Source organism: Motacilla alba, chromosome 5 (assembly GCF_015832195.1).
Source record: "Motacilla alba alba isolate MOTALB_02 chromosome 5, Motacilla_alba_V1.0_pri, whole genome shotgun sequence".
In the NCBI taxonomy this organism is placed as follows: Eukaryota; Metazoa; Chordata; class Aves; order Passeriformes; family Motacillidae; genus Motacilla; species Motacilla alba.
Window position 1 is genome coordinate 38,231,887 of NC_052020.1, and position 25,705 is coordinate 38,257,591.

The 25,705-nt window shown below is 45.0% G+C and overlaps 1 protein-coding gene across 7 annotated transcripts in view; it reads left to right on the forward strand.

Moving 5' to 3' along the window:
- Nucleotides 1-5,568, forward strand: part of MIPOL1 (mirror-image polydactyly 1) — a 186,719-nt gene extending 181,151 nt beyond the window's left edge. For all 7 annotated transcript variants that reach the window (XM_038137478.1, XM_038137483.1, XM_038137480.1 and 4 more), the window contains one exon: nt 61-5,568. In XM_038137478.1, the coding sequence (XP_037993406.1) occupies nt 61-127 (67 nt within the window). In that variant the 3' untranslated portion in view covers nt 128-5,568. The remainder of the gene's footprint in view (nt 1-60) is intronic.
- Nucleotides 5,569-25,705: the final 20,137 nt, after the last annotated feature.

The window sequence follows — 25,705 nt, forward strand, 5'->3', positions numbered from 1 at the left end:
ATTCCTAACATTAGCTTCCTTTTTTTTTCTCTCCTCTCCCTCTTCCCTGCCCCCTCTCAGGTTGGAAAGGCTGGTGGACGTCCTGAGGAAGAAGGTTGGAGCAGGGACCATTAGGACCGTGATCTGATTGAAAGCTGTAGTCTAAGGAAGCTTTCACATCTGGTGACCAGGCTGCTTCATTCAGCACTGTGTAAACACTGAAGCCTTAACTTAGCAAACAGTTGTTAGAAGTGGGACACTCCAGCGACATTCCAAGCTGAGATAAAATCAAATCATAAATGTTTAACTACTTTGCTGCTGAGTTCTGTGATTTGTTAAAATGTTTCACTGCAAACATGTGTTTGTTTTTAACCAAATGTATTGTCGCATGGTGTATTGTGAAAAATTATGTAGATGCTTATTTTAACAGTCTGTCCTCTCGGTGTTAAGACTATAGTCTGCTGCAAGGCACAGCATGGTCATTTTTTTGAATACTGCAGACTTCAGGTTCAAAATGCTGCAAAGCAATTTCAAGATTTAAATCCCTTATTTTATTTGTGAGGCTGCAAATAGTCCAGTATTTGTATGGTAAATATATTAATTGATAAAGTAGGTTGGCATTCAAGACATATCTCTGGCTGGTATAGTGGGTATTTTTTCCTCCTTACTCACAGCCCATTGAATTGCAGGTAGTAACTGTGGCTACATCAAAGGGCAGGATAAATGTATACCTTTATACAACAGTTGAATAGCTTCTTCTAGTACATGGCATTTTCAGTGTACCTTAAAATAAATTTGCATTTAGATTTCACTGGAAGTACAGCTTAAAAAATTGCAACCTGAAAGCCTTGTGACATTGTACAGTATCTCAGACAGTGGAGAAAGTTTCCTGCATTGTTTTTAGTCACTCCTCTGTGCTTTTAAATGAGGGAAAAGCTTTCGGATTTCAGAAAGCACCTTATAAAATAAAAATTCACCTTTACAGTGTTTGCCTCTTCTCATCCCATTCCTACAAAACTCTTGATTGCCCTGCGTGTGCAGTAGTACCATCCAGGTTGGGTTTGAGGCTAAACTGTCAATCCTCAGCTTTTTGGACTCATGAGGTGCCTTAGGACTTAAAGGCTGAAGCACAGAATCCTACAGGGAGGGGAGAAACTGAGGGCTGAGGGGGAAAATTTGGGGTACACTGACATTATAGACTCTAAGATACATTACAGTTGAGTTATGTTTGTGACCCAGCCATCTCCCTGTATGAACAGTCAGGCCAGTACTCATATAATCCTGCACAAGAAAGCAGCTGTAATCTCTGGGAATCCCAAATTCAATAAAGAATCTCAGCAGCCAGCTGGGCTTTAGTGTCTCCTCAGGACCAGCCAACTCAGACAAGGTGGATGTAGCTCCTGAGGCTTTCACATATCTGCTTTGCTTTGTGTTTAATGTTGTTACATGGTTTTACCTCTTAATGTTTGCTTGTTCAGATGTTGTGATAGTGCAGTCTATCTGGAGAAAATGAAATTTTAATTTTAGGTGTAGAGAGAGGCATTTTAATGTCTTGTTTTTTCTTTCAAACACTTAAATGTTAAACCTTCTTCAACTGCAGACCTAAGCCCCTCCTAGTTTCAGTTGACCAAACCTCTTGCAGGGAGATAAGTAGCATCCCTCCAAGCCACATTTACCCAAGTCACTTCTAGAAACTTCTGAAGTGCTCCTTTTTGACCTTTGGTCAATCCTAAGATAGCCAGTGAGTCTGGAGCCTCTCCCCCACACCTATTCAGTGGGAAGAAATTTTAATGCTTTCAAACCAGAGGATTGCCACCCCCCAGATTCCAGCCCCTTCACCATCTCCTGTGTGTTGCTGTTCAGCTCTTTGGGTGACTCAACAGCTATTTGTCCTGCTGTCCTCACTGAGATCTGTGCACAGAGTGGATGGCAAGATCTCCTGAGCAGTCAGTGCTATTGAACCATTCCTGCTGTAAGGAGGTAGTGAAGACCAAAGCCCAAAGACTACCTTTGGCAATAACAAATAGAAGATGCCCAGGAAAGGGTATAAAGTCAGGCCAGCTCTAGTGACCACTCTCCCAACTGGTGTCCCAGTAATTTGTTAGTTGAAGGCTTTCTAAGCCAGAGGTGGTGTCTTTGTATTTAGCAGCATTTTTTCATGACATGTTTTTTAATCCATTTAAATTGTTTGTATCTACTTGTTCCTTTCACAAGGTCTTATGCAGTTAATGATGCATTGAGTGAAAAAATACTTCCTTTTCTCTTATGAACCTGCTCTATTCATTTGCTATCATCTAGTTTTTGTAGGAGAGAAATGGTGAGGAACCATTCCCTGTTCATATTTCCATGTCCCATGTGATTTTACATATTTGGCATAATTTCCCCCACTTTTCCAGAGAGAATCCCTAGTCTCATTTAAAGGATAAGGATCTGTCCTATGTTTTTAATTGGCCTTTTCATACTAATCTGGGGTTTTTTTTTTAGCTCTAGATGCAACACAGTTTGTGCCTAGTGTTCAAGATGTAGACAAAATGTGACTTTAATGGTTGTCGTAATGATGTTGTCTATTTTATTCTCTGTGCTATTTGTAACCATTTTTAGCATTGGACTTGCTTTATGACATATTATTTATTGGTATTAATATTTCTGTAGTAAAATTACTATTCTAGGTCTCCTTCTTCAGTTGTAATGTTCAGCTCAGAGTTCATTGTAGCCTGCATGAAGACAGAACTGATTAACTGATTGTTTTCTGATTAACACAGCATTTATGGGTACTGAATGTCACCTGTTGTTTTAGCATTCCCTGGTGACCGTGAGCTCTTATTCCATCTATTCTCACAGCTCCTCTTTAATACTCACAATAGCAAAGTATCATCAGCATCTCCTAGCTGAATATGGTGATATGAAATACTGCCATCTCCAAATTAACCCTCTCTTCAAGGTGATTTCTTAGTTAAGTTAAACACGGCCTCTGGGACAAAGATCCCTGTAGGACAATAAGGTAGCTTTTCCTTCACTGTGAGAATGAAACATTTTTCAGTGTAAAAGTATTAGTTATTGCTTGGTAGCTTGTATGAGGAAGTTGTTTGCTACTTTGAAAATGCAAGTTTAGTAAATCAGGGCTTGTGCTCTATGCATGAATGTGCAAAGTTCCTCCTTCCCCTTGGAGTGTCAAGAGCTCCTCACCTTTCCCCAAGTATTTCTGTGTCCAAGTGAATAATCTTGTGAATGCAGGCTTCCTACAGCCAGACTGTTTGACCTCCAGCCTCTTGTGTCCATTGGCTTTGTTTGGAAAAGTAGGATGGGCCATGCAAAAGCCATCTAGCAGGCTTGGTGTCAGATACGTCTGATTGCAGGTAATACTTGATTTGGTAAAATTAATTTATAGTTTTGCTCCATAATTTTCCTTTTGACACATTATGCCCAAGGTGAAAAAATAGTTCTTGATTCTGTCTTTTGTATTGCACCAAGCAGCCTGGAATTCAGTGATAATTTAGGTTAGGGTGTTTTGTCATAAATGCAAAATATGGATAAATGTATGGATAAATTTTATTTGTAATTAAATCAGATGTGTTGATTTTTAAAATTCAGCTGGAAATGTTTTTATTCTTTGGAAAGGACCATGGGAAATTTACTATATTGAGAGTAGAAAGATTCAAAACCAGTTGAGTTCTCCCTCTTCCTTACTAACAACCCAGTGTGTGGTCTTTGGCAAATTCCTTAGTGACTGTCGTTAAAGGTATGCAGTCCCTGAAGAGGTTCCTGGGCTCCTCCAGGGTGTTTGCAAAAGTATCTATGTGGTTAATGTCAAAACACTTTCACTTCTTCACCTGCTGAAGTGAGCAGCATAAATCACATAGGTCTGGTAGGAGAGGCCCAGCCTTTAGTGCCCTCAGCAGAACTTCTGGTCCTGTTGAGCCCAGCCTAACTTTAGCCTTTCGGTGTAATGAGGGCAGGAAATCTGCTCTGGTCAGTAGAAAGAGGCGATAACGACAGCATGGGTTAACGGCCTTATCATATGGTTTATTCATTGAGAACTGATTGATGCCTGTGCAGAGCTCTGAAAGTGGAAAGAAGCCTGCTCCCACACAACAGACAAATGCAATTGTCGCTTCTGTCCTAATATATGTGAGAAAGATGAGATTGCATCCGATTATGTACCAGGAGTAGCAATTCATTTCCCTCCTGATGGAAAAACAGTTCATGATGAAAGGTGGCTCGCCATAGGTGAGTCTTATGGTGACAGTTGTAATTACTGGTCAAATTAGGTTCCCTGCTGTCTTGAATAGAACAGAGATACTCAGAAATGTTCTTCCCCTGTGAGATTTGGTGTCTTTCTCTTGATGATCCTGCAGTGCATTACATGTTGGGAGCCATTTCTGGTATATGCCAGGGTAAAATATGTAAATAGCATCATGTTGGCTCGGGATAAGAGCATTATTAATGCTTTTCAGCACTGTAATTATATTCCTAGTAAGCCTTCCCTAAGCCCTCACTAATTAACAATATTGTGACAAATCAACTTTAACAGAAAAGAACTGTGGCCCTTTAGTCTTTTAGTACTATTTTTCATGCAGCCCGCAGCTGAAAACTGGTGGCATGGCTTTCTCTACTAGTGTTGGGAAAACTGCTGATACTGAAAAGTTTAAAGCCAGCTCAGTCTTCTTAGTGGAGTACTGTAGCTGAATTCTGTTTGGTTCTTCTTTGAATACATTCATGGCAAAGTAAAATTCATTAGTTAATCATTAATATTAAGGAATATTAAAACTGTTTTTATAAATAAGCTATCATATTGAAATTGTTTGGTGATGTCAGTATGTTGTCAGGTACACATTTATTTATTTATTTGTTTATTCCAATTCAGGAACATTTTACAAGATTACCTTTATATATAGTCTTAGCAGGTGTTGTAACATCTTTAAACCATCTACACAAATGAACTTGCCATCCAAATGTCAGGATTTCTCTGTGCCTTTATTTCTTTCAATTAGAATAAGACTGTTGGTTTTGATGGGTTTTCTTCTTCTTAACTTCTACTGCTGAAGATTTTCCTCCATGCAAGAATCAGCTGTGAGGCACATGAAATCACTGCTGGGCAGTTTCTCCTGCTGCGATCGCAGCTTTACACGGGCTGACTCTTATCACTGTAACATTTCACATCGGGTCTGCACAACTGGACTTTCTCTGTTTGTTCTTCTCATGCATTGGTAAATAAAATGTATTCACAAGTTCAAAAAGACAAAGTAGTGTTCTCATATTAGGTCGATTATAAGTCAGCTGTTGGGCTTCAGTGTTCTAAACATTTCATTCTTCAGTTTTGTTGGGAGCCCACGTGTTCTGGGAGGCTTTTAAACAAATACTTGAAATGGTTGAAAGATTTACATTGCCAGTGCCTAGCTAAATATGTAGTCTTTAGAAAAGACATGGTTTATTTTGGCACCATTTGACAAACTCAAATATTTTAAACATTTGTTAAGTTTGAGCTTGCACATTTGAACTAAAAGTTTGCATTCCAAAATTGCATCTCAGGTTACCTGTCTCCCTCTCTTTTGTATTTTATAATCCCTTTATTAAAATAGTCTACAAAAGAAGTTGGGTACAGAGTGTGGTTTTTTTATTGTTAATTATAAAATATTGTCATTAAAAATCAATTTTAAGGTAACATGGACCTGATAAACTCTATTCAACTAAATGTCAGAAATACAAAGCCAGAAGTATTTTCAGAATTTAGGATTTTATGTTGGTAGCCAAGACTTCATTATAAAATTAATGGAACACAGTAATAGTGGGACCAAGTCCTGCAGTGCTTTTCTCTTAGTCCTATTATGTACTGTGATGAGTAAGTACTAACTTTGCTGGTGAGTGCAAAGCGAGGCAATAAAGAAAATAGACTGAAAAGCTATGAAATAGAACAGCTTGAGGAAAAGGAAAAACAGTCTTTGACTTGGAATTGTTTTTCTTTTCCTTCCTTTGTCAGAAAGGAGGAGCAGGGGCAATGTTTAGTCCAATTGAAAATGAAACAAAAGAAACCCCACAAAACCCAAAAAACCCAGCCTCCAAAAGAACACCACTTTTATTTTCTTTGATGTTTTAACCTGAAATTTGTACTGAAATGTAAAAAGTTGAGAATTTATTCATTGAAATCACCATATTTTGTTCAAAATCCTGCCAATCCCTGTTGAGGAGTGCCGAGCGCACCGTTACCGTTGTGTTCGTGCTCTGGCATGTTGCCCAGGCAGTTGCCAGCTGCAGAGGGTCACACTCCTTTCTGAGAAAATGTCATCAGGGGGAGCTGGGCACGTTCCCTCATGGTGACCTCGGGCCAAAGGTCCATGCAGTGCCACATTGACAGAAGTTCATCATGGTTTGAACAGCTTCTGAACATGATAGATGCAGATCCATTTTCATATGGTAAAACAGCAATATAACCAATAGAATTGGTCACAACTGCTTCCCAGTGGGCATAAAAAGGTTAGGATTGCCCTTGCAGAATACATGACATAAATTTGTGATGATTGATACTCTCACATGAATATGCAGGCTACATTTCACACACTGTTTAAAAATATAGTGGTTTCACAAAGAATTCAAAGGATGGAAATAGTTTTATTTGTTCATGAATAAGTATTAACAAAACTGATTTCAGTAACAAACTTATTAGAAAAATCAAAACATTAAGATGCAAAAATTAAAAGCTACTTTGGTAGTACTCTAATTTATCGTCTGAAGCCACAGGACTTTGGTCATGATTATTTGACTCGCTGATGTGGTGCCCCTATTTCACAGGTTTTATGATCAAGGAGATAAACATCTCAAAAATCAATCTATGAGAAATGAGGCTACTGGAGTGGATGTATGTCTAAGTGGATGTAGCTATCAATTTAGATGTACTCTTCAGAATCAAGATTTCACATATGTCTAAGTAAAATCAAAAAGTTAATTCATTCTTTTTTTTAGTAGATATAAAATAACAAGTAGTATGGTCTTCATCAATACATGCTCATAGCACTAAAATCATCCCATTTGGTACTTTAATAGGGTATATAAAATTAATAGGGATTTGTGTCTTCCACTTTAGACAGAGGACTTTTTCCCTCACCCCTAGCAATCTACCAGTGTTTGAAGTACAAGATAATAATTAAATTTTGAGCAGTACACCAAAAATAATTGGGTGAAATCCAAATATGCATGTGTGGAAGGTTTACCTGCTTCAGACATAGAAGAGGAGAAAAAGTTAAAATGAGTGACAGAAATACTTTGCTATGCTTACATATGGAGTTTTAAAACTTCACAGAAGTCAAAGCAAGACACAGCTGTTTAATATTTGAAAGTAGATGTCTCAATAAGGTTAAAGTTGGTATGTCAGCAAAAGCCTAGGAAATTATTTGAAATTTGGTTGTTTTCATTTTTTTCACTAAATTTGTGTTTGATGGAACAAGCTCCCTTGGTTCTAAATTTCAAATAAAACATTTCTAATTAACACTTATCTGTTTTGGTCAGAAGATAATCAGTATGAAAATCACCAGTGTCCCCTCTACTTCTGTTGTCCTGTTGCTGAGGTTTTTTTGATATAGACGGGACACAAAAAAGTTGTATTAAAATACTAAATATTGAGTTACATTTAACCTGAACCCTTCTACAATTTTCATCAATAATTTTCAGAACACATTCAAAAGAAAATTTAATAGTATTTTGCCCCTAAGTTAGCAGAAGTGCCTAGATGAGCATTTGGCTACATGACTGGCCAGATGGGAAAGCTTTGTTTAGGAAGGCAGTGGCAAACAGCTTGAGGGCTGCAGCCTTTTCAGTGGACCAGGCTGATGACCACTAGGAATGTCTGGAAGATCTAGTCCTTGCTAATTTACACCTCTCAGGGATTCATTCTCAGCTATCCAATATAATCGGTTGCCACTCTATGAATAAAAGCAAGGGCCCTATCTATAGCAAAGTTGTCATTTGGTGTCACTTGTGTCATTTATTTGCACAGTAGTTGCTTTAAGACAATCTATAAAGTCATTTTGGCAACAAATTTTATATATACAAAAGGAATCTTGTAGTCTTTAACAAAAATAGTATCCCTGTTGGACTTCTTTAGGAGCTCATATTTGGCTGCTGTGCCAAAAATCTAGAAAAATGTCTGGAACTGTGTACCTCTTCCATGGACTATTCTGGAGAGTCAACAAAACTGAATTGTATCATCCTAATTTACTTGGGGTTTTTGCTCTTGTGAATTGCAGCAATGTTCAGCTGTGCAGAAGGGAGAGTGGCTCCCTTGGAGATAAAGAGGACCCTGTGGAGTTTCAGGGCATCTGAAGATACCTGTGAAAATGAATGGATTTCTAGGGGATCTGTCATGGGGAGTGCAGTTCAGAAAGGTCAGTGTGGTCTTAGGGCCAGACTGTTCCCTCAAGGGGAACATGCTGTGGGGACAGCTGTGTTGTGTGCAGGAACTGAGTTGCAGCAGCAGCACAATAAAGGCGGTGATGTCTCTTCTGCTGGCTAGATGACCCATGGGTGCAGGATTCCTTGCCTGGTGCACACACACACACTGCCAAGATAGAGATCCTCATTTGGGCCTTTGGGCCATCTCACCGCTTGGGCCCAGACATCTCCTATTCTAATGTTTTTCTGTAATTCAACAGGTCCCCATGAAAGGCAGCCAGATAAGTATTGATCAGCCCAGCTGTGGCCAGGAGGGGTGGTGCTGTACGTGACGGTCAAGCGGGCAAAGGGAAAGAGAGGTCAGGACAGAAAAGGAGGGAGGAAAGGTAGAGGTGACCATGCTTTGCAAAACTTTGTAGGGACTTGAGATTCTGTCTGGCTGTGTGGTCCCAGCAGACAGGGAACCACTGGCCTGCATTTCCACAGAGCCAGTCTTTAATACCATACCCAGGCTTGCCCACAACCAAGGCTTGACTGTGCCCGATGTCATCTCTGATTTACACAGGCAATCAAATCTCAGCCTAAGTCATTCACAGAATCTGCTTGTTGGACTACTTTCAGTGTTTCTGTACATCCTTGCTAGAGTGAGGAACCTATCGCAGATGCATGAACCAGGGCTGTGCTCAGCTGGCAGCTGCACCTCTGCTGGAAGAGCTGAGACTAAGTCTGGATTACCAGGTCAGGCAGTGCAGGAGAAGCAGACCCCTAGAGCTAAAAGGTGGCATGTGGCCCCCACAGCCAACTGCTGTACCTTTGGAGCTGGCTCCACAGAAATCCCTGGGTTGGGCTGCCTGGTGGAAGGCAGTAGAACCACATCTCAGTTTTGTGTGGGATCCTGAGTGCATTGAGACTGCTCTGGGACACGAACCAAAGCATAGAAAGTGAAGCCAGATGGGAGAATGGCTTTTAAAATACACCCTCAACATAAAGAAAATGCCACTATAGATGCATCCTGAGTGAAATTTGCCTCAGGAATTTGCTCTTCAGAGATAACTGTCTGCCTGGCCTTTTGCACAGAACAGGGCTTGCTCACACCTTCTGTCCCAAAGGCACTGCATATGGGACTAACTGCACCCGTTTGTAGTATTTTGGGACTGCAGTTTACTCTGCTCCTGAGAGCCTGAAGTGCAGGAGAAGCATGGACAAAGATGCACAAGCTCACTCTGCAATGTGTTAAGCAAAGGCTTGACTAAGGGCTGTGCTGCCAGTGCAGAGGGATATGTGTGGACGGTGAGAGGGACTGCTCATATCTGCACAGCTGCAGCACCAAACCTTTGAGTACAACAACAACCACCATAGCACATACTGCAATGAAGGTCAGGAGGGTTTGCAGTTTTGCTCTTCTTTGATCACATAATGGAGAAGCTCAGCTCCATTGCTTTTCAAGCAGTTAAATGCCAGCCTTGCTCCACATTTTACCTGTCTGCTGAGGATAATTTTATTTCCCAAAGCTCTAACATCCACTAGAGTAAGACTCTTATAAATCTGAACTACTTATGCCTAAAGAAAATGTACTTCATCAGTGGGTGTTTTTTTGAAATCCCACAAGACTTTTCTCAATAGCAAATCCATTTCTACATAGCAAATCCACAGCTGCCTGTTGTAACAATCCAGACTGTTTTCCAGTAATGGCATTATCCTTGTAATTTTCCATTCATTGAAATCTGGTCTGCAAATGACCAGCTTTGCATGTTATGAGGTGCTTTCTCCAGAACTTCACCCTCCCACAGCCTCATTTCCTGTAGAGCCAACTATTGGTCTTGAGTGACCTGCTACCTACTATCTCATTAAAAGTCTGGTTTTTTCAGTGCTATTGACATTTTATCCTCTAAGAGCTCTTCCAAAACCACCTGCTGCTGGTGTCTGGCTCGGTGCTATGACTATTGCTTTCCACTAGTAGTAAAGCAAGCTGAGGTCTGGCAGGCTGAACCACATATTACCCTCTTGACCCAGGATGTGTAGGAGATATACCACCACCTGTCATAGGCATGTCCTGTTCCCTCCTTCTGCCCCACCCCCCACTTGCAAAACCTGTAAGTTATGTCTTTAGTTCCTATTCAGTTACTCTTTTACCTAAATGATTGATATACAGCACAGGTATCTAGCTAGCTGCCATGTCAATTTATGGTGATTATAATATGTGCATGTAGCATATTTCAACCCAAAGAAAAAGCTTTTAAAAGCTTGAAAAGCTATTACACATCATAAATGTGAGAAGCCCTATAGAATCAACATACAAAAAAGCAGATGGCAGGCTCCTCATTTTTGACTTACTCATGCTTTCCTGCTGCACTTGCCCTAGGAAAGCTGGATATCAACCACAACCACATCAAGTCCAGCAGTCCTTGGTTTGTTACACCTAAAGTAAAGTCCCAGGCCTTCAGATGGAACTACACATGTGTGGGGAATTACAGATCCATGATGAAGGACTCCACAGATGATCTGTTGAACTTTTTTTCTAATTTGTCCTCCTTCAGCTTCAGACCCATGGGTCTCATTATGCTTCCTTTTCCTGAAAACTCAAAGAGCAATTTACTACCCCAAATCCTTCCCCATTTTGGTATCTGGAGACCATGAACAGATTACCAATCATCTTCTTTTGGATAAACTGAACAGGATGAGTTTCTGATATCACTCATCAGGTATTGCTCAGACAGTAAGTAATTTCTAATTCTTGGACATGCAGATGCTTCATTTGTATACAACACCCTTTTCCTGCATTCAGATATGGTCTATATAGAGCTGATTTTTGTGCACATTCCTGATTTCAAGGAGCGTGCTCATTCTCTAAGGCACAGCATTACCCCAGGACTTTGTGCTCGATGTCCTAGACAGCCCTTCAGAGTATGTGTATTTCCATCTCTCTCTAAGAATTTCTGGATGTGGAAGAGACTAGAGAGAAAACTATCTCAGGCAGAAAACAGTAATAAAACAGTAATTAAAAAAAAAAAAAAAAAAAAGGTAGCAAAATAGATTCAGGAAGCTCATTTCAGTGAACTCTGCTTCATTAATACTGATGTCTACATCCTGGATTTTTGTTGCTAGACCATAAATCTTGCCCAGTAGGGAAAGAAATATATCCCTGTCACAACCATCTGAAAGTCAGAATTGCTGAAGCCAGGTAGATATCTTGTAAGGCTGCTGCAAAAAAAAAAAAAAAAAAATTAAAAAAACCAAAGTGATTGTGTTGTTAATCTTGTTGGTTTAGTTGTGTTCCATGGTGATTTTAATTATACTGTAATTTGAGCTATGTCAAAGGATGGTAAGAATAGTGGCTGGGTAGAGGTTAGTGGAATGTCAATGGAAAGAAGTGATTTGGGGGGCAGATGTGATGGGCTGGAATATTGCTGTGCTCCCAGAGTGGGGGTGAGGCTGTTCTTGGCACGAGTATGACAGGGAGGGAGCAATGCCAAGAGGCGGTTAGGGCTGGCAGGAAGGGATGACAGTTGCTGAGTGGGAAAAGTTATACTGCACTGTTCATGAAAAGGGGGTGAGAAACACTGCACTGATGCTAGTTAGGAAGGAGGAGGTCAAAAATAGGACTCAAAGATATCGGGAAGGATATCACAGGAGCAAAACTGCAGAGATAAACACCAGTACTGAGTATCCACCTTCCCTAGCAGGCACTTCTCATCTGTGAGGTTGAACCCTGAATTTACTTGACTTTTGTTCTACCTGACAGCAGTCTCTGCCCTCATGGCTGGAAAAGTATCCAGCTGGTAACTTAGCCTTGGAGTCCATCAATAATTTGACCATCAGCTGCATTTGATGATCAGCTATGGCACTGATGGACTCTAAGCTACTACTGTTCAATTAAACAATGTTTTGTGCTCTGCGACACTTAAATGTTGTTTAGGTAGACTGACATGGAATAGCACTGGTTTTTGACTAAAGTATTCCTAAGAATGTTAACAGACTGCTTAAAATACGCCTAGCACAGCTACCTTGGACTGCACAGCCATAAGACATGTGAAGCAATCATTCTCAAGTCCCTGCTGCAGCCTTCTAATGCTAATGAGGAGCTACTGGGGGTAATATTAAGCGCTCATTGTACTGGTAGGCCGAAATATTTTACTTTGGTAGGGGAAAAGAGACAAAGTTCATTAAACAAAGGCTGTCTTTTGTGGTTTTGTGTTCTGGACTGTATATGAGGAATATAGGTCTTATGGCTGAGGGGGAAATGGTAGTTTGTGCTGGCATATAACAGATTTTGATGTCTCACATACCTTTAAAGACTGCTTCTCTCTCGTTAGGGAGCAGGCTGTGGGAGGAGGTTCTGTGTACTCCTTTGAGAGCCAGAAACTCCCCTATAGCAAACTTGTTCTATGTCACAGGATCAAGACCACAGATTTCCCCATTGATTTTCAAGAGCTCTTGTCATACCAAAGAAAAGCCAGCATTAAATGTGTGCCACCTTTGCCCCTGCATTTTGGGGAGGTCTAATCGCAGGAGAGACCACATTTCTGCTTCCAAATTTTGGGAGGACACAGAATCTGTTGCACTTTCTTACAGTGCCCTGAAACACCAGCTCTAAAGCAGAAAAGTAATGATGGTCAGATTGCAAAATAAATTCTGTGAAGTTTGCTTTGCGAAGAAGGTGATACAGCTTTTTTTTCCTTTTTACTTTTCTCCCCCCACTCCAACAAAAGCAGGTCTAAGAGAGCTACCTGGAAGCCCTGTTGCGTTTTCCTTTAGTTACAGCACCAGGCTTCATAGATTTAATAGAAAAATTCATCTTCTAGTTCCTTCTGTTACATACTTGCATAGATTAGATGTTAATATACCTTTTTTACAAGGGTAAAGGTAATGATTTCTGAGCCACACAAATTAAGTATGTCGTTTCAGTAAAAATTACTTGAATTCTGTGTATTGTTTCCATAATCCCTTTTCCCACTCCCGTATATCAGCATTTTTTCTGTATAGACTCTGTGGCATGTAAGTGGTCTTGCTTTTGCTATAGCCATTTCTTGACAGCAGGATCAATCCTGCTCCTGCCAGGTGCTGAAACTGCTGAACTCGCTTTGGCTGAATAAAAGCTGTGGGTGCGACACCCGCAGCTCTTGGCTCCCCTCTGTGGAATGCTACATTTGTATTAACATGTATCTTTCTTTGTGATTTTTTTTTTTTAACTGAAAATGATGGCCTTTAAAACCTCTTCCTGGAGAGAGAGAGAGAGATTGGGAGAGGGAAAAAAAAATACACTCCCCTTGGAATTTAACCTTAATTTGAACCAAGATCAGTGAAAGAAAAGCACTTTCGTGCATTGTTCACCAGCTCCACCCAGCCAGCCCCTTATCTAACCTGAGTCTCTACTGCCTATAGCTTTGTAACTTTGCAGTAGAGCTCTCCACATGCTCTTACACGCTTTGAAACCAACCTGGAGACACTGTGACATTATAATACCAAGAAACACTAGTGATCCCATTTTGCAAATCCTTAGACTGCACAGTGCAGCAGCAGGGACTGTCCTTCCAGAGGTTTATAAAGGGCCTAGTGTGTATTGCAGGTAAACAGCAGTGGCTATTTCTGACCCCTGGCAAAGGTGAGAGCAGCTTCCAAAGCCCCTGACTCAGCCTCTCTGCACTCCCCAAACCAGGAGATGTTTAAACATAAGTAGCTCTTCATTTCAAGCTGATTCCTTGGACTTTTTTTGCCTTTTAGAGGGAAGCAGACAGTCCTTGATTTGCATGACATCAGCTCCAGGTCAAATTCAGCCTTAAACACACACATAAAAAAGCAAGCTTCCTTGTTTGCTGTTCAGAGGCGGACTTCCACTGTATGTCTCCTGTTGTCTGCACTGGGGACAACAGCCAGTAGATTGCTTTCCTATTACTTTTTACTTCCTAGAAAAGGCAGGCAGCTGCTCCAGGTGTGGTCCACCCTCATGCTGTCCCCTGACCCCTATCAGCCATCTGCTCCCTGCAGTCATCATGCCTGTCCTGGCACCCCTCAGTTCTCCTGACTTGTGATCACATGGTCCACTTTCCCCTGCTTACAGTCTGCTTTATATCCCTTCCTTCCACGTCCTCAGTCTTTCTTCCAAGCCCTTTCTTCCAAGTTCATTATTCTCATCCCTGCTTCTATCATTCTCTACAGCCACAGGCCACCTCCCTGGTTCTCCAGGGTCTTTGAGCCTGAATTCCCCTCACTCACAACCCTTTGTGCTAAGTGCTGCCTCCCTTCACCTGCCTGCAGATGTGGCAGACATCTGGCTGAGGACAATGCCCAGTGCCACCCATGCCAGCAAAATAGTGTCCATCATCTAGGGAGCAAACTCCTTAAAACTGAAGGCAGGAATCAGGCATTCACAGTGGATTCTTGAAATAAAGACCAAATACTGTGCAGCTCAGAAGGAGAGGATACTGTTAAATGCACCAATGGCTTGCCATGTAACCTCCCTTATTTTAACAACTGCCGCCTGCTTTTCTTTTGAAGAGGTGTTTTGAAAAATGCCTTTTGTTGTTGTTCTAGATAGCCTAGTAATAAAACCCTTCAAGGAAATATTTGACTATAGCACTGTTATTGCAATCCTCGAGTGTTTGAAGGACCCCTTGGAAAGAGTGTCAACCAGGAGACAGGACAGAGGAAGCAGGAAAAGTCGAAATAAGAAATATCAAGGAGACACGGTCAAGCATGAATCATTTCTTTCAGTTGAGACTGAAGCAAGATCAGATTTCACATCCACCCTGGACGGGACTGGCATTTTCACACACACGACAAACCCGTTGGCATGGAGGTGGCTTGATTTCATGATTATTGCAGGGGCCATTGGCATATATTTAAGCCCGACTTAGATAAGGGGTACTGGGGGAGGGGGCAGTCTTCCATTTATTTTGAGAAAACGACAGATCAGAAGAACAGTTAAAAAATAAATAAATAAGTTTCCAGGCAGGTAGGCAGCTTTAGTGGATACCCACCCGCCAGGGAACCGCGTCCCCGGCGCCTCAGCGTTGGCTGGGAGCGCAAGCGGCCCCGCGGGGGAGTGACGGCTGCTGCAGCCCCGCGGGGGGAGCGCGGGGGAGGCGGCTCCGCGCCCCGGGGCCGCCGCCGGGTGCCTCCAGCTCGCTCCGGGGTTCGGCTGGCAGGGGGAAGAGGAGGAGGAGGAAGAGGAAGAGTAAATCCCGCGGCGCGCGGACGCGCCCCAGCCGCTGCCCGCCGTGAGGGGATTCCCTGCCCGCAGCTCTGGGCCGGAGCTGGCTCAGCAGCCGGAGCTGGCGGGGCGGGGGCCCTGAACCCGCGCTTGTAGGAGCCGTGTGCGTGTGGCTTCCGACACGGCCACGGGCTGACACCTGTGCCGAACCCCCCGCGCTCTGCAGCGGGAGGGCTGGAGGGGAGCAGCCCCGCCGTGCCGGGGATCGCTCCTCGGCCCGCCGCTCGCCCGGCCCGCAGCCCCCCCGTCCCGGGGCCGGCGATCCCCCGCCGTCGTCGGCAGCCCCACACACCCGGGGCCGAGAGCGCCCGCGGGGCGGGGAGGGGGAAATCCCCGGTTGGGCGGCATGCCGGGTCCCCCGCCCAGCGCGCTCCGCCCGGGGCGCCGGGGCCGGCGGCGAGGCCGCAGCAGCCGCCCGGGAGCCGCCCCGCCTCGGGAGGGGCCGCGGCCGCCCGCACACCGGCCAGGGCGCCGGGCAGCGCGGCCCGGTACCCGCCGCGATGGCAAACGTCTGGTCCGCCCGGCTTTAATTCCTCCTTCGAGCGTTTCGAGGCGCCCGTGTGTTTTGTAAGCCGAGCAATAAATTTGTAATTAAAGCGGTGCTATATTGGAAAAACTTTTTTTTTTTTTTTTCCCTACGTAGATCTTTAATTTTCTAAGTGTCCCGCTCCCTCATTCTGGCTCAGGCTGAACCTGTGCCAAACCGCAAAGCCTATAGAGCACAGGTCCTTGCAGCTGAAGAGAGCTCTAGCCTGTGTCTTCAGGAAATTAAAGAGCTCTGTGTCCTCGTGTGTCTGTGTATTGACTATTTTCATAGGGGTTTAGCTGTGGTTTGCAGCTCAATATTGAAAGGCGTTATTGATACTTCGAGGGAAAATTTGAGAAAAATTATTTTCCTTTTTTTTAATGTTTTCTCTGTGGTTTTCCCTCTTCTTGATTTTTTTCCTTACTAATGTTACTGGCATGGGAACAGCACTGTCATACTTCACCTCATCAACGTGTTCTGTGTATTTGGTGCAGTCTGGAGGATCTGACTGCTAAGAATTATTATATCCAAAATACATGTATTTTGATTATTTGTTCTTGGATTTCCCAGTCACAAACGATTCACCTGGTTAAGTACAGTGACCTCTCTCCTTCTGAAATTACAAATTTAAAAAGGTATTACTCCTTTCCATGCATATCTTATCTGATTAATATATATCATTGCTTTTATTCTACTCCAGCATTTCTAGTATGAAGGCAATATATACAATGAGAACATATTTATGACTTAGAAAACATATTAATATATATTAAGGTCTTTATCATTACCAGAAACTTAAAGGAGTTGGCAAACCTTTAAGCCAGCACAGTAGACTGAAATGTTCCAGCTTCTCAGTTGAATATGCATCTGCCAAAAACCTGGGAACTACTGTGCAGATAACCCTATTATCTGACAATATGTGAAAGTTCCATCCTCTAGAGTGTTCTGTATCTCCTTGAAACACTTAGAACAGCTATTATTTAATTAGTTCTTATTTACTTATTACATTCCAGTAACCCATAGGTTGTAACCTTCTCTGTAACAGAGTGAAACAGTCCGTGTTACAGAGCTGATGACCAAAGGCTGGAAGTAGCTCTGAAGACCTCTTGTTTCTGGCACTGAGGTATTTCCAGCCTTCATTTGGCTTGAGCAGGGCAGAGGCCCATGCACTTGTCTCCTCAGCAGCCTGCATTAAGCAGCTGACCTCCCATCTGCTGGGGGAGGTCACCTGGGGAAGCTTTGAGCCCAGTTCTCTGTGTGTGTGTGTGTGTGTTTGTGCTTTTTTGTGTGTGTGTGCAGGTGTGTGAGACTCCCAGTGGGGAAGAAACCCATCAGAAGGTTGGTATCCCCCTGATTCCTGGAAGCAACAGAAGGAAACGCACTGAGCTATGCTGCTGGTAATGGAAGATGAGAAACCACCTGAATGCCAGAGGCCTCCCAGCCATCCTTCAGCAACCTTAAACACCTCTTTCCCTCTGTTATTGGTATTGAGAGGTGATCTTAGATGGCTTTGTTCTAAGGACTGTGTCGAGGAAAGAAGCATTTGGATATTTCAATCATTCAGCAGAGCATTGGTGTGCACCTCTTGGTTGTCTCACCTATCCATCCTGGATCTTGAGTGGGTTTGACCTAGTGGCCTGCACTTATATGGGCACGCAATTTTTGAGGCGATCATGGTCCCAGCAAGTCATTCCCACCTTCGCTGTTGTCAAAGGGCACCAGCAGCCTGGAAAGGTGAGGGGATGAGCATGGACACCTGAGCGTAGGAGGACATCTGAAGGAGCCAGGCTAAGACTGCCCATGTCTCTTCCCATGATGCCCCACACCCAAAGAGATGGAGGGATGGAGGGAGCCCACGGGACACACACACACCCCCTGGCCCCCAGCCCTATTTCGTCTATCACTCATAATGCTCGGGCCAGTTTTGTGGCAGGCTAAAGCCGTCACAAAAGTGTTGAAGGTTAGGATCCATTTGTTGTTGGCTTCATTTTCAAAGATGGAAATGTTCTGAGTGGCTTTGCCTGCCATGTGTACACAGATTGTTCATTCTGCTGAAACACCCAAGGAAACTTAGGTGTGTGTGTCCCCGAGCCACCACTGCTTGGAAGAGATGAGGGGTGAGGGCTGGGCCACCACAATGCTTGCCAGTGCCCAGATACTGGGAAATAAAGAGAGTCTTTGTCCTAAACCTGTCAGCTTTTTACAGTTTCTACCTGAATTTGGGATATGCTGGTAATTGCAGGAAGAGAAAAAATCAGCTGTGATTCCAAATGAAAGTGATAGTTTAAAATACAGTAACTTTTGTACCAATCTCACTGGAAAAACAAAATACTAAAAATTAGAACTGCAGAGCTGCCTTTGACCTCTGCCTATTAAATCACGATTTTAAAAAAAAATGGAATTCTGTTTAATTTGACGAATCTCTTGTGTTTATTTTTACTTAGCACTGCATAGCATTTCATGTAACTTTTTGCTCTGAAAGGGATGAAGGGCATGAAACCCTGGAGAGATTTAACCAGAAAGAAAGGCAGGCTAACTAATGGCTGAGTGGTCCAGGAAGCTGGAGATGGTGCAGGGTTCTGCTTTTTACTAGAAAGAAATCTGGCGTGAAAGCAGGATCTTTGTTGCCTAGGAATTAAGTTGTTGCTGCTGCTTATTCCTTACCTGAACTCCTAATCCCCTGTTTGTGCTATGGTACAAAACAAATTATTTCACATAGACCAAAGGACAGCCTTGTAACAATTAAAGTCTATTGTGTAAAAGTATAAACGGCACATTGATCGTTAAGGTAAGCAGACTTGTAAAGACTAATTCTTGGACATGAACTATACGGTCATCTAATGTACACTTTGGAGAAGTCATTATGCGTAGGGAGATAAATTACAAACTGTAAAATGCTTAGTTAGCCAGTTAACGTGTATGCTTGGTCTAAACAGACCCTAGCAGAAACAATATGAAGTCTGCTCCTACTTTTGCAGAAAGCACAAGTATTTTAACAGTGTTTTCCCTGGGAGCAAACACCTTATACTAAGTCTCTTTAAATTTTTTTAAACAAATAAGGAGACCCTTCCTCTCAAATAAAATAAAATAAAAAAAAAATAAAAACAAAAACAAAAACAAACAAACTAAAAAAAAAAAACCCAACCACCCACCTCTATGATACTTTACAAAGTGGGAAATATTCTAAATCCTTGAACCTCGGACTTTGCTGAGGTCCATGTAATCTCAGTCACACTCATTAGGAAAAGAAAAAAGAAAAAATCTACCCCCTGCCCAGGGAGTGTTTAAAAGGATGAGTGTGGATCCACTGAAATCAGTCCTGTGAAGGTCAGCTTTGTCTTGTAAGAGGAAAGGTGACAGGGTCAGCATTATTGCACATGACGAAACCCCCACGGGGGCTGGAAGAGGTCATCTCTCTCCTCCTGTCCCCTCGTTTGGCCAGTGTGTCCCTTCTGGCGGCAAACCTGCTAACGAAGGTGACGAGATTTCTTATTGCCAGACAGAAGCACTCGGCTGGCCGGCTTAAGGTTCCAGGCTCCCCATTTAGGGTGGGTGGAAGAACTCCTGTTCCCCAGGGCACAATTTGACTTTTGGGAAGTGTGGCGTCCCTCTGAGCCTGCAGCGAAGGCAGGAAGCTTCTGGGTGACCGACACGATTTGCTGGGCCCTTTCCGTGTGACTGCCAACGCCTAGAGGGCATTGCCTCGGAAAAGCGTCTCTGGGGGTTCTGGCGGCTCCCACTTCTGCCCTTGCAAAAGCTCTTATGGGGCTCCTGCAGTTGGCACTGGGAAGTTTGAAAACACAAGCGGGTTTGGCGGGATGGATGCGTGTTTGTCGGTACGCAGTAACCCGTCAGACACGGGGGCTTGCATCTCTAGCCCTCCCCGCGGCCGCTCCTTGTGCCCACTGACACGCGTGTAATGCACCTGCCCCGGGCCCCATCGCCACCCGTCGTACGTGCAATGACTTTAGCCTCTCATTGCTGTATTTTGCTTGGCCTTGAAAATTAGCCTGTTTGGATAACACCCGATAGAAAACATTTACGCTGGAAGCCAAACAGGCAAATATTTTAATCTCTCATATTAACACAGCGGTTTTCCAATCGGTTGATTTTTGTGCTCTATTATTTATTTATTTGTGTGTGCGTTATTCATTCATCCGCTTCATTCGTTCGCTCATTCATTCATCCGGCCCGTCATTCATTCATTCCTCCATCACTTTCCCTCCTCCGCTGGGCCAGCGGTAGCCCGGGCTGCTCCCGCCGCCCTCTCAAAGAGTGGCCCTCGGTTTGCTGCATTCCCGTTGCCCTGGACGGTGTCGGGGTGTGATGGTGCTGAGACACCCCATTCCGACCCGTAGGACAGGCTCCTGGCTATCCCTGCGGTCCCTGGAGGAGGCGGGGAACGCCGGAGTAGAGCCCTGTTTGCCTGCTTGGCTGCTCTGTGCCTGCGGCAGCTCCCACCGCCGCGGCGTCTCCGCAAGCCAGAGCGAGCAGCGAGGGGCGGCGGGCGCTGCGCTGCACCCGGGCGGAGTGCGAGCTGACACGGGGCTGGGCGCCGGGCTGCGCTGCGGAGGGAGAGGAGCGGCGGAACCCTCCGGGCCCGGGGGCGTCCCTGGAGGGAAATGTCAAGAACGTCCAAGCCCACTGCTGTCGGCTCGGTCGGCGGAGGGGGAATGCGCAGTCAGACCACCAACATGCCTGGAGCCGTACAATCCGCCACTTAATACACTTCTGCAATTTAAACTTCGGGGGACCCCCTCCTTTCAAGCCGATTTGTGATATAGGTGTTTTCTCATTACACTCCTCCCCCCCTCTTTCCTTTGAAATGCACCCCCTCACCACCCTCCCGCTCTCTTTCTTCTGAGCCCTGCTCTCTAATTCTAGATGAGTATTACTTTGCTCTTTTCGTTGGCCAAGCACAATTGTGTTATTGGAGATAATGAATTCAATCCCCATCAAAGAGTATTAGGAGCGCCTTGGCCCTGTAGTGCCTTTTTTCAAACCGGGAATGAAAGGCAGAGAGAAAATTCTCTGGGTAGCCTCTGCGCTGGCAGCTTTTGAAGTGAAGGGAGGCGGGCATTGTTGTTCACATTTTTGTCCATACGGCAGAAGAAAGACCGGCGGCTTTTGATGAGAAGATGAGAACCGCCTCGTAAGTTGAGCAACAAGTTAGATGGCGAAGTCTTCCCGCTGCCTACTGCCTGTGGATAACATATGTCCCGCATTAATAGGGGCTCAAGGGAACAATTGCCCGGGGGGTGGGGTGGGGAGAGCTCTGCTCGGCACCGTCCAGCGGCTCCTTTTTTTTCCCCGTCCTCTGGACACCGATGCCCCGATGGGAGTGTTTTTAAGGGAGACCCGAAGGTATTCTCCCTGTCTCTTGGTTTGCTCGTGTGTCCACGGGGCCGAGACGGGCAAGCGGTATGCCCCGACCACGGGATCTGCTGAGGGAGAAAAGGGGCACCTCTGTGAGATGCGCCGGCTCATCTCTGTTCGCCGTTTCGTTCTGCTAGGGCTCCTGTTGGCCGCGATGTTAGGTCTGCTGCCGTGTGTTTGGAGGGCATCTCCCCTTTCTAAGCAAGAATCTGTATTATTAGTTTGCGGGGGGTTTGAGGGGGAGAGTGGTTTTGGTTTCTTCCGGACTAAATGTGGGGTCGGGACTTGGTTTTGTCACTTGTTATTTCCTGTCTATTTCATATAAGTTAATGACATACCTGAAGTTGGTAAAGTATTTCCTTAGATAAAGCCACCAGGCAAGGAAAAACAAGAAGAGGTAAAACGTCTGTTGTTCACATCCGATAACCTTAGAACTAGAAAACTTGTTGCATACATTTGAATAAGTTCAGACATGCTCTTATTCCAATCTCCTGCCCCGCAGTTCAAAGATTCCCCGCCCCCCGGGCTTTATTATGCTAAAGAGGTCATTACTGAGAGTCACTATGGAGAGATCCCGGTTTGCAGAATGAGGCCCACCTCCTAGTTACCAACATGTTTACATTTTCTGTCGGTCATAAGCGGAGGAAATGTGTGTTAGCAACCCGCCGGGCAGGCTCGGGAAATAGAAGGAATAAAGGGGGAAATATATTTCAGCTATTGCGCAGTAGACGGCAAACGTAGGTGATTAGGGAGCACTTAGAGGTATCGGGCACAACGGCGGTATTTGCCACAGACGTAGTTGCTGGAGGGGGCCAGATCCCACTCCCGGGGCAGGCTACCCCGCGCCTCGGTGCCCGGGCAGGCTCGGAGTGAAGTGAGAGTCCCCGGGAGCACGACTGCACCTCCGTGCTCTGATAGCCTGGCGGGGAGCGGAATGACACGGGTCCCTCTGCCAGCGGCGTGGGGCAGCTCCCGGAGCGCTCCCTTCACCGAAGCGGGTGCCAGCCCCGGGGGCACAGGGCACCTCCCCCTGACCGCTCGTGGCCGAGGGGCGCCCCGACCGTGAAGGGGATGCCCCCGCTCCAGATCATGGAGGTGGCTTTTCCACCGGACGGCGGCGGACTCGACACCCTTTCACTGCCAAGTGGTGTGTGCACGGGCCCGATTTCGGAGGCAGAAATGCGGTCCCCAGAAACACGTCCACCTGGGGACCCCCGCTCCCCTCTATTCCCTCGGGCGACTCAGTGAAGGCAGACGGGGGTCCCAAATCCTGAGCTAGGCTGAACAAAAAGAGGGCAACGCCGTCCGCTGGGGAAGGCTTGGGCTACCGAGACCGGGCGGGAGACCCGGACGGGCAGGGAGGTCAGTGGCGTCCGCACCCCGCGCACACCGGGGCCCCGTCCCGCCCGCTCCCGTGGCGCCTCCGCGCCGCTGCAGAGCTTGCCCTGCTGCGGGGGGACAGCCTGGGCGAGCGCAGGGCAGCGGGGAACACAGCAACGCTCCGGTTCAGCACGTGTTCCGCCTGCTGGCTGTAATAATAATAATAATAATAATAATAATAATAATAATAATAATAATAATAATAATAATAATAATACCCTGTCTGCTGGTAGTTCACCCTTGGAATAACAAGCAGGTGTAGGTATATTTCATGGGAAAAATTAGATTACCAATTGTACAATAATAATATCAAAACAACGATGAACTTCCCCTAAAGTAACTCGTCTGAGCAAAGCCCATTCGAGCAAGGCTACCGCAGCAGAGGCGCCATTCCGGAAAATTATCCTTTCTATGAATTCAGCTAAATGCAGGAGTTTTAGGGTGGGGGAAAGAGAGGACATCGCATTTTTTCCCTTGTACAGAAAAATGGATTCTGCCATGAGGCTACATATGCCTTAAATCCTAATGACTGGAGACAAAGGTGAGCGCTGGCAGTTTGATCTGTCCAAAGTTCAAAGATCTGAAATCTCAATGAGTTTCTGTTTGAGGTGAAGGGGAGAAACAAACACCATAGCAAGGCTTGGGCCAGAAAGTTGCAAGGTTTGCAAGTGAAATGCGACGCTATTTACACTAATCTATCCTTAACTGCTACTTTGTCACAATGGTCAGAATAATTATTAGAAAATAACCAGAGGGAACAAAGGCAGGTTTTCTTCTTATCGCCTCCCGTTTTCCACTCTTCTCTTCCCCCAATAATTTTTCCCCGCTGAAACAGACCTTTCGAAACTACAAATTGCAGAAAATGTTTAAACTATTAAAAAAATATTAATGTTCCTGCCTTTGCCAGGAGCTCAGAAGGCTGGCTTCGCATTAAGAAGAAGAAGGAAAAAAGGAGTCATTTTGCTGCACGACCCTTGACATGTAAATAATCAAACTAATTGCATTTTGATTTTAGCTATTAGCCATTCTCCTATATTTCCCGAACAATATTGCAGCGTGGGAGTTTTGCGGGGACTAACATTCTTTACTCCAGTCACACTCTGTGCACTATTGTGGCGTGATTTTTGCCTGGTCATTGTGTGTTATGTATATTTCCACTTGCCTCCCCTGGAAACAAATACATATTAATTATATGTATGTTAATATATACAATATATGCATCTATATTCCTCTCGAGAGAACTTTATACCCCATGTTTATATGAGGATAATTTGCTTCTTCATGAATTAAATGTATCACGAAAACGCACACGGAATCTATTTATTTATTAAGTCTCTGATTTTAAAATGTTGTTTTCAGAGTGATTAAACACACATGCTCACAGATATATGCCTAGAATCCGTTTCATCAAAACAGGAAAGAAACCATACAAAGTGCATTGTTATCACAATCAGGTGTTTTATCTACAACATTTCTGTAAAAAAACCGAGACTATTGCTCTTCTAAAGACTAGTTGGCGTTATAGCAAGGGAATTCATTTATTTGGTGTTTATGCTGACAGACCAATTTCAAGACTTACTCAACCCATTTCAAAACAATTTTTGAAGCTATGCCAATGGCTGAAGTGTTTTCTCGCACCGTTCTCTCACGATTTACTTATGGTTTATTGATACTAATTGGATTCAAATGAAAAACCGTCCGGCAATTTTTTTTTTCTTTCTCGTCTTTCAGTAGTCCCGAACATTTGTAATTATTCCTTCCAAATAATGTATATCCTCCGATTGCTTGCCGATGTAGATGTCAGTGTTGTCCATTCGCACCCAGGAAACAACCCAGCAGTTACTCGTTTTATTTCTCCCACTTGACCTGGGCGGCTGAAGTTGCTTTTATTCCACCGACTCTTCCCTTCTGCGAAGGGCAGGTGCTGCTCGCAGGTGCTCCGAGGAGGTGCCGCGGGTGGGGGGCTCAGGGGCATCGTGTCCTCTTGCCGGGGGAACTGTCGGGCCCCGCGGCAGAGGAGGGCTCCGCTGCGCCAAGGGACCTTTCCACGTCCCCTCGCCCCCGGCTGCAGGGTCCCCGCCGCGTCGCCTCGAGAGCCCCTGCCCCGCAGGCGCACCCTACACGTCTCCCTCGTCCCGGGCCGGGGGCTTCCTCACCGCCCAAACTCCGCGTAAATCTTTACAGAGATCCCCCGCCGCCCCGATTTACTCCCCGCTTGTATTTAATGACGCTAAATGAGCCGTTTTCGCTCCCCCGCACGTGGCCGGTCGGAGGTAATTTGCCGAACAGGAAAAAGACGAAGTTCCCCTATAAACTGAGGTGTCGGTCGGAGCCTGGAACCTGAAGCCCGGCGGGCTCTGTCCCGGACGCGGGGCTAAGACACCATCTCTGACAAGAGCAAAAGCCCCGCAGCCCCGCACCCGCCAGCTCCCTCCCTTCTAGCGCAGAGCGGCCAGTCCGGCTGGAAGGAGACGCTCGCAAACCCCTCTCTACACATTGCGGGGAGGGGGGGTGCACCCTCTTCTTGTGGATCCCATTTTTAGCTTATATTTGCCCTCTGCCTTGGGGTTCCCTGAGCACAGGATTAAAGCGGCAGCAGCAGCAGCAGCAGGGCAGCTAGGAGCGGAAAGTAAAACGGGACTCTTCGCCCTGCTGCTGATTTCTGAGTCTTAAAACTGATCACAGAATGCTGCGTGCTTTGCGCCGGGGACCCGCGTTTTTAACATGAGCTGCATCCCTGTCTTGTCAGTGGCTCGTTCCCCACCGCAGACACCATTTGCCTACGAGAAGAAAGGGGAGGAATATAATCTTGATGGCGAGTGGCGAAAGGGCGCACGCTGCATCCGTGACAG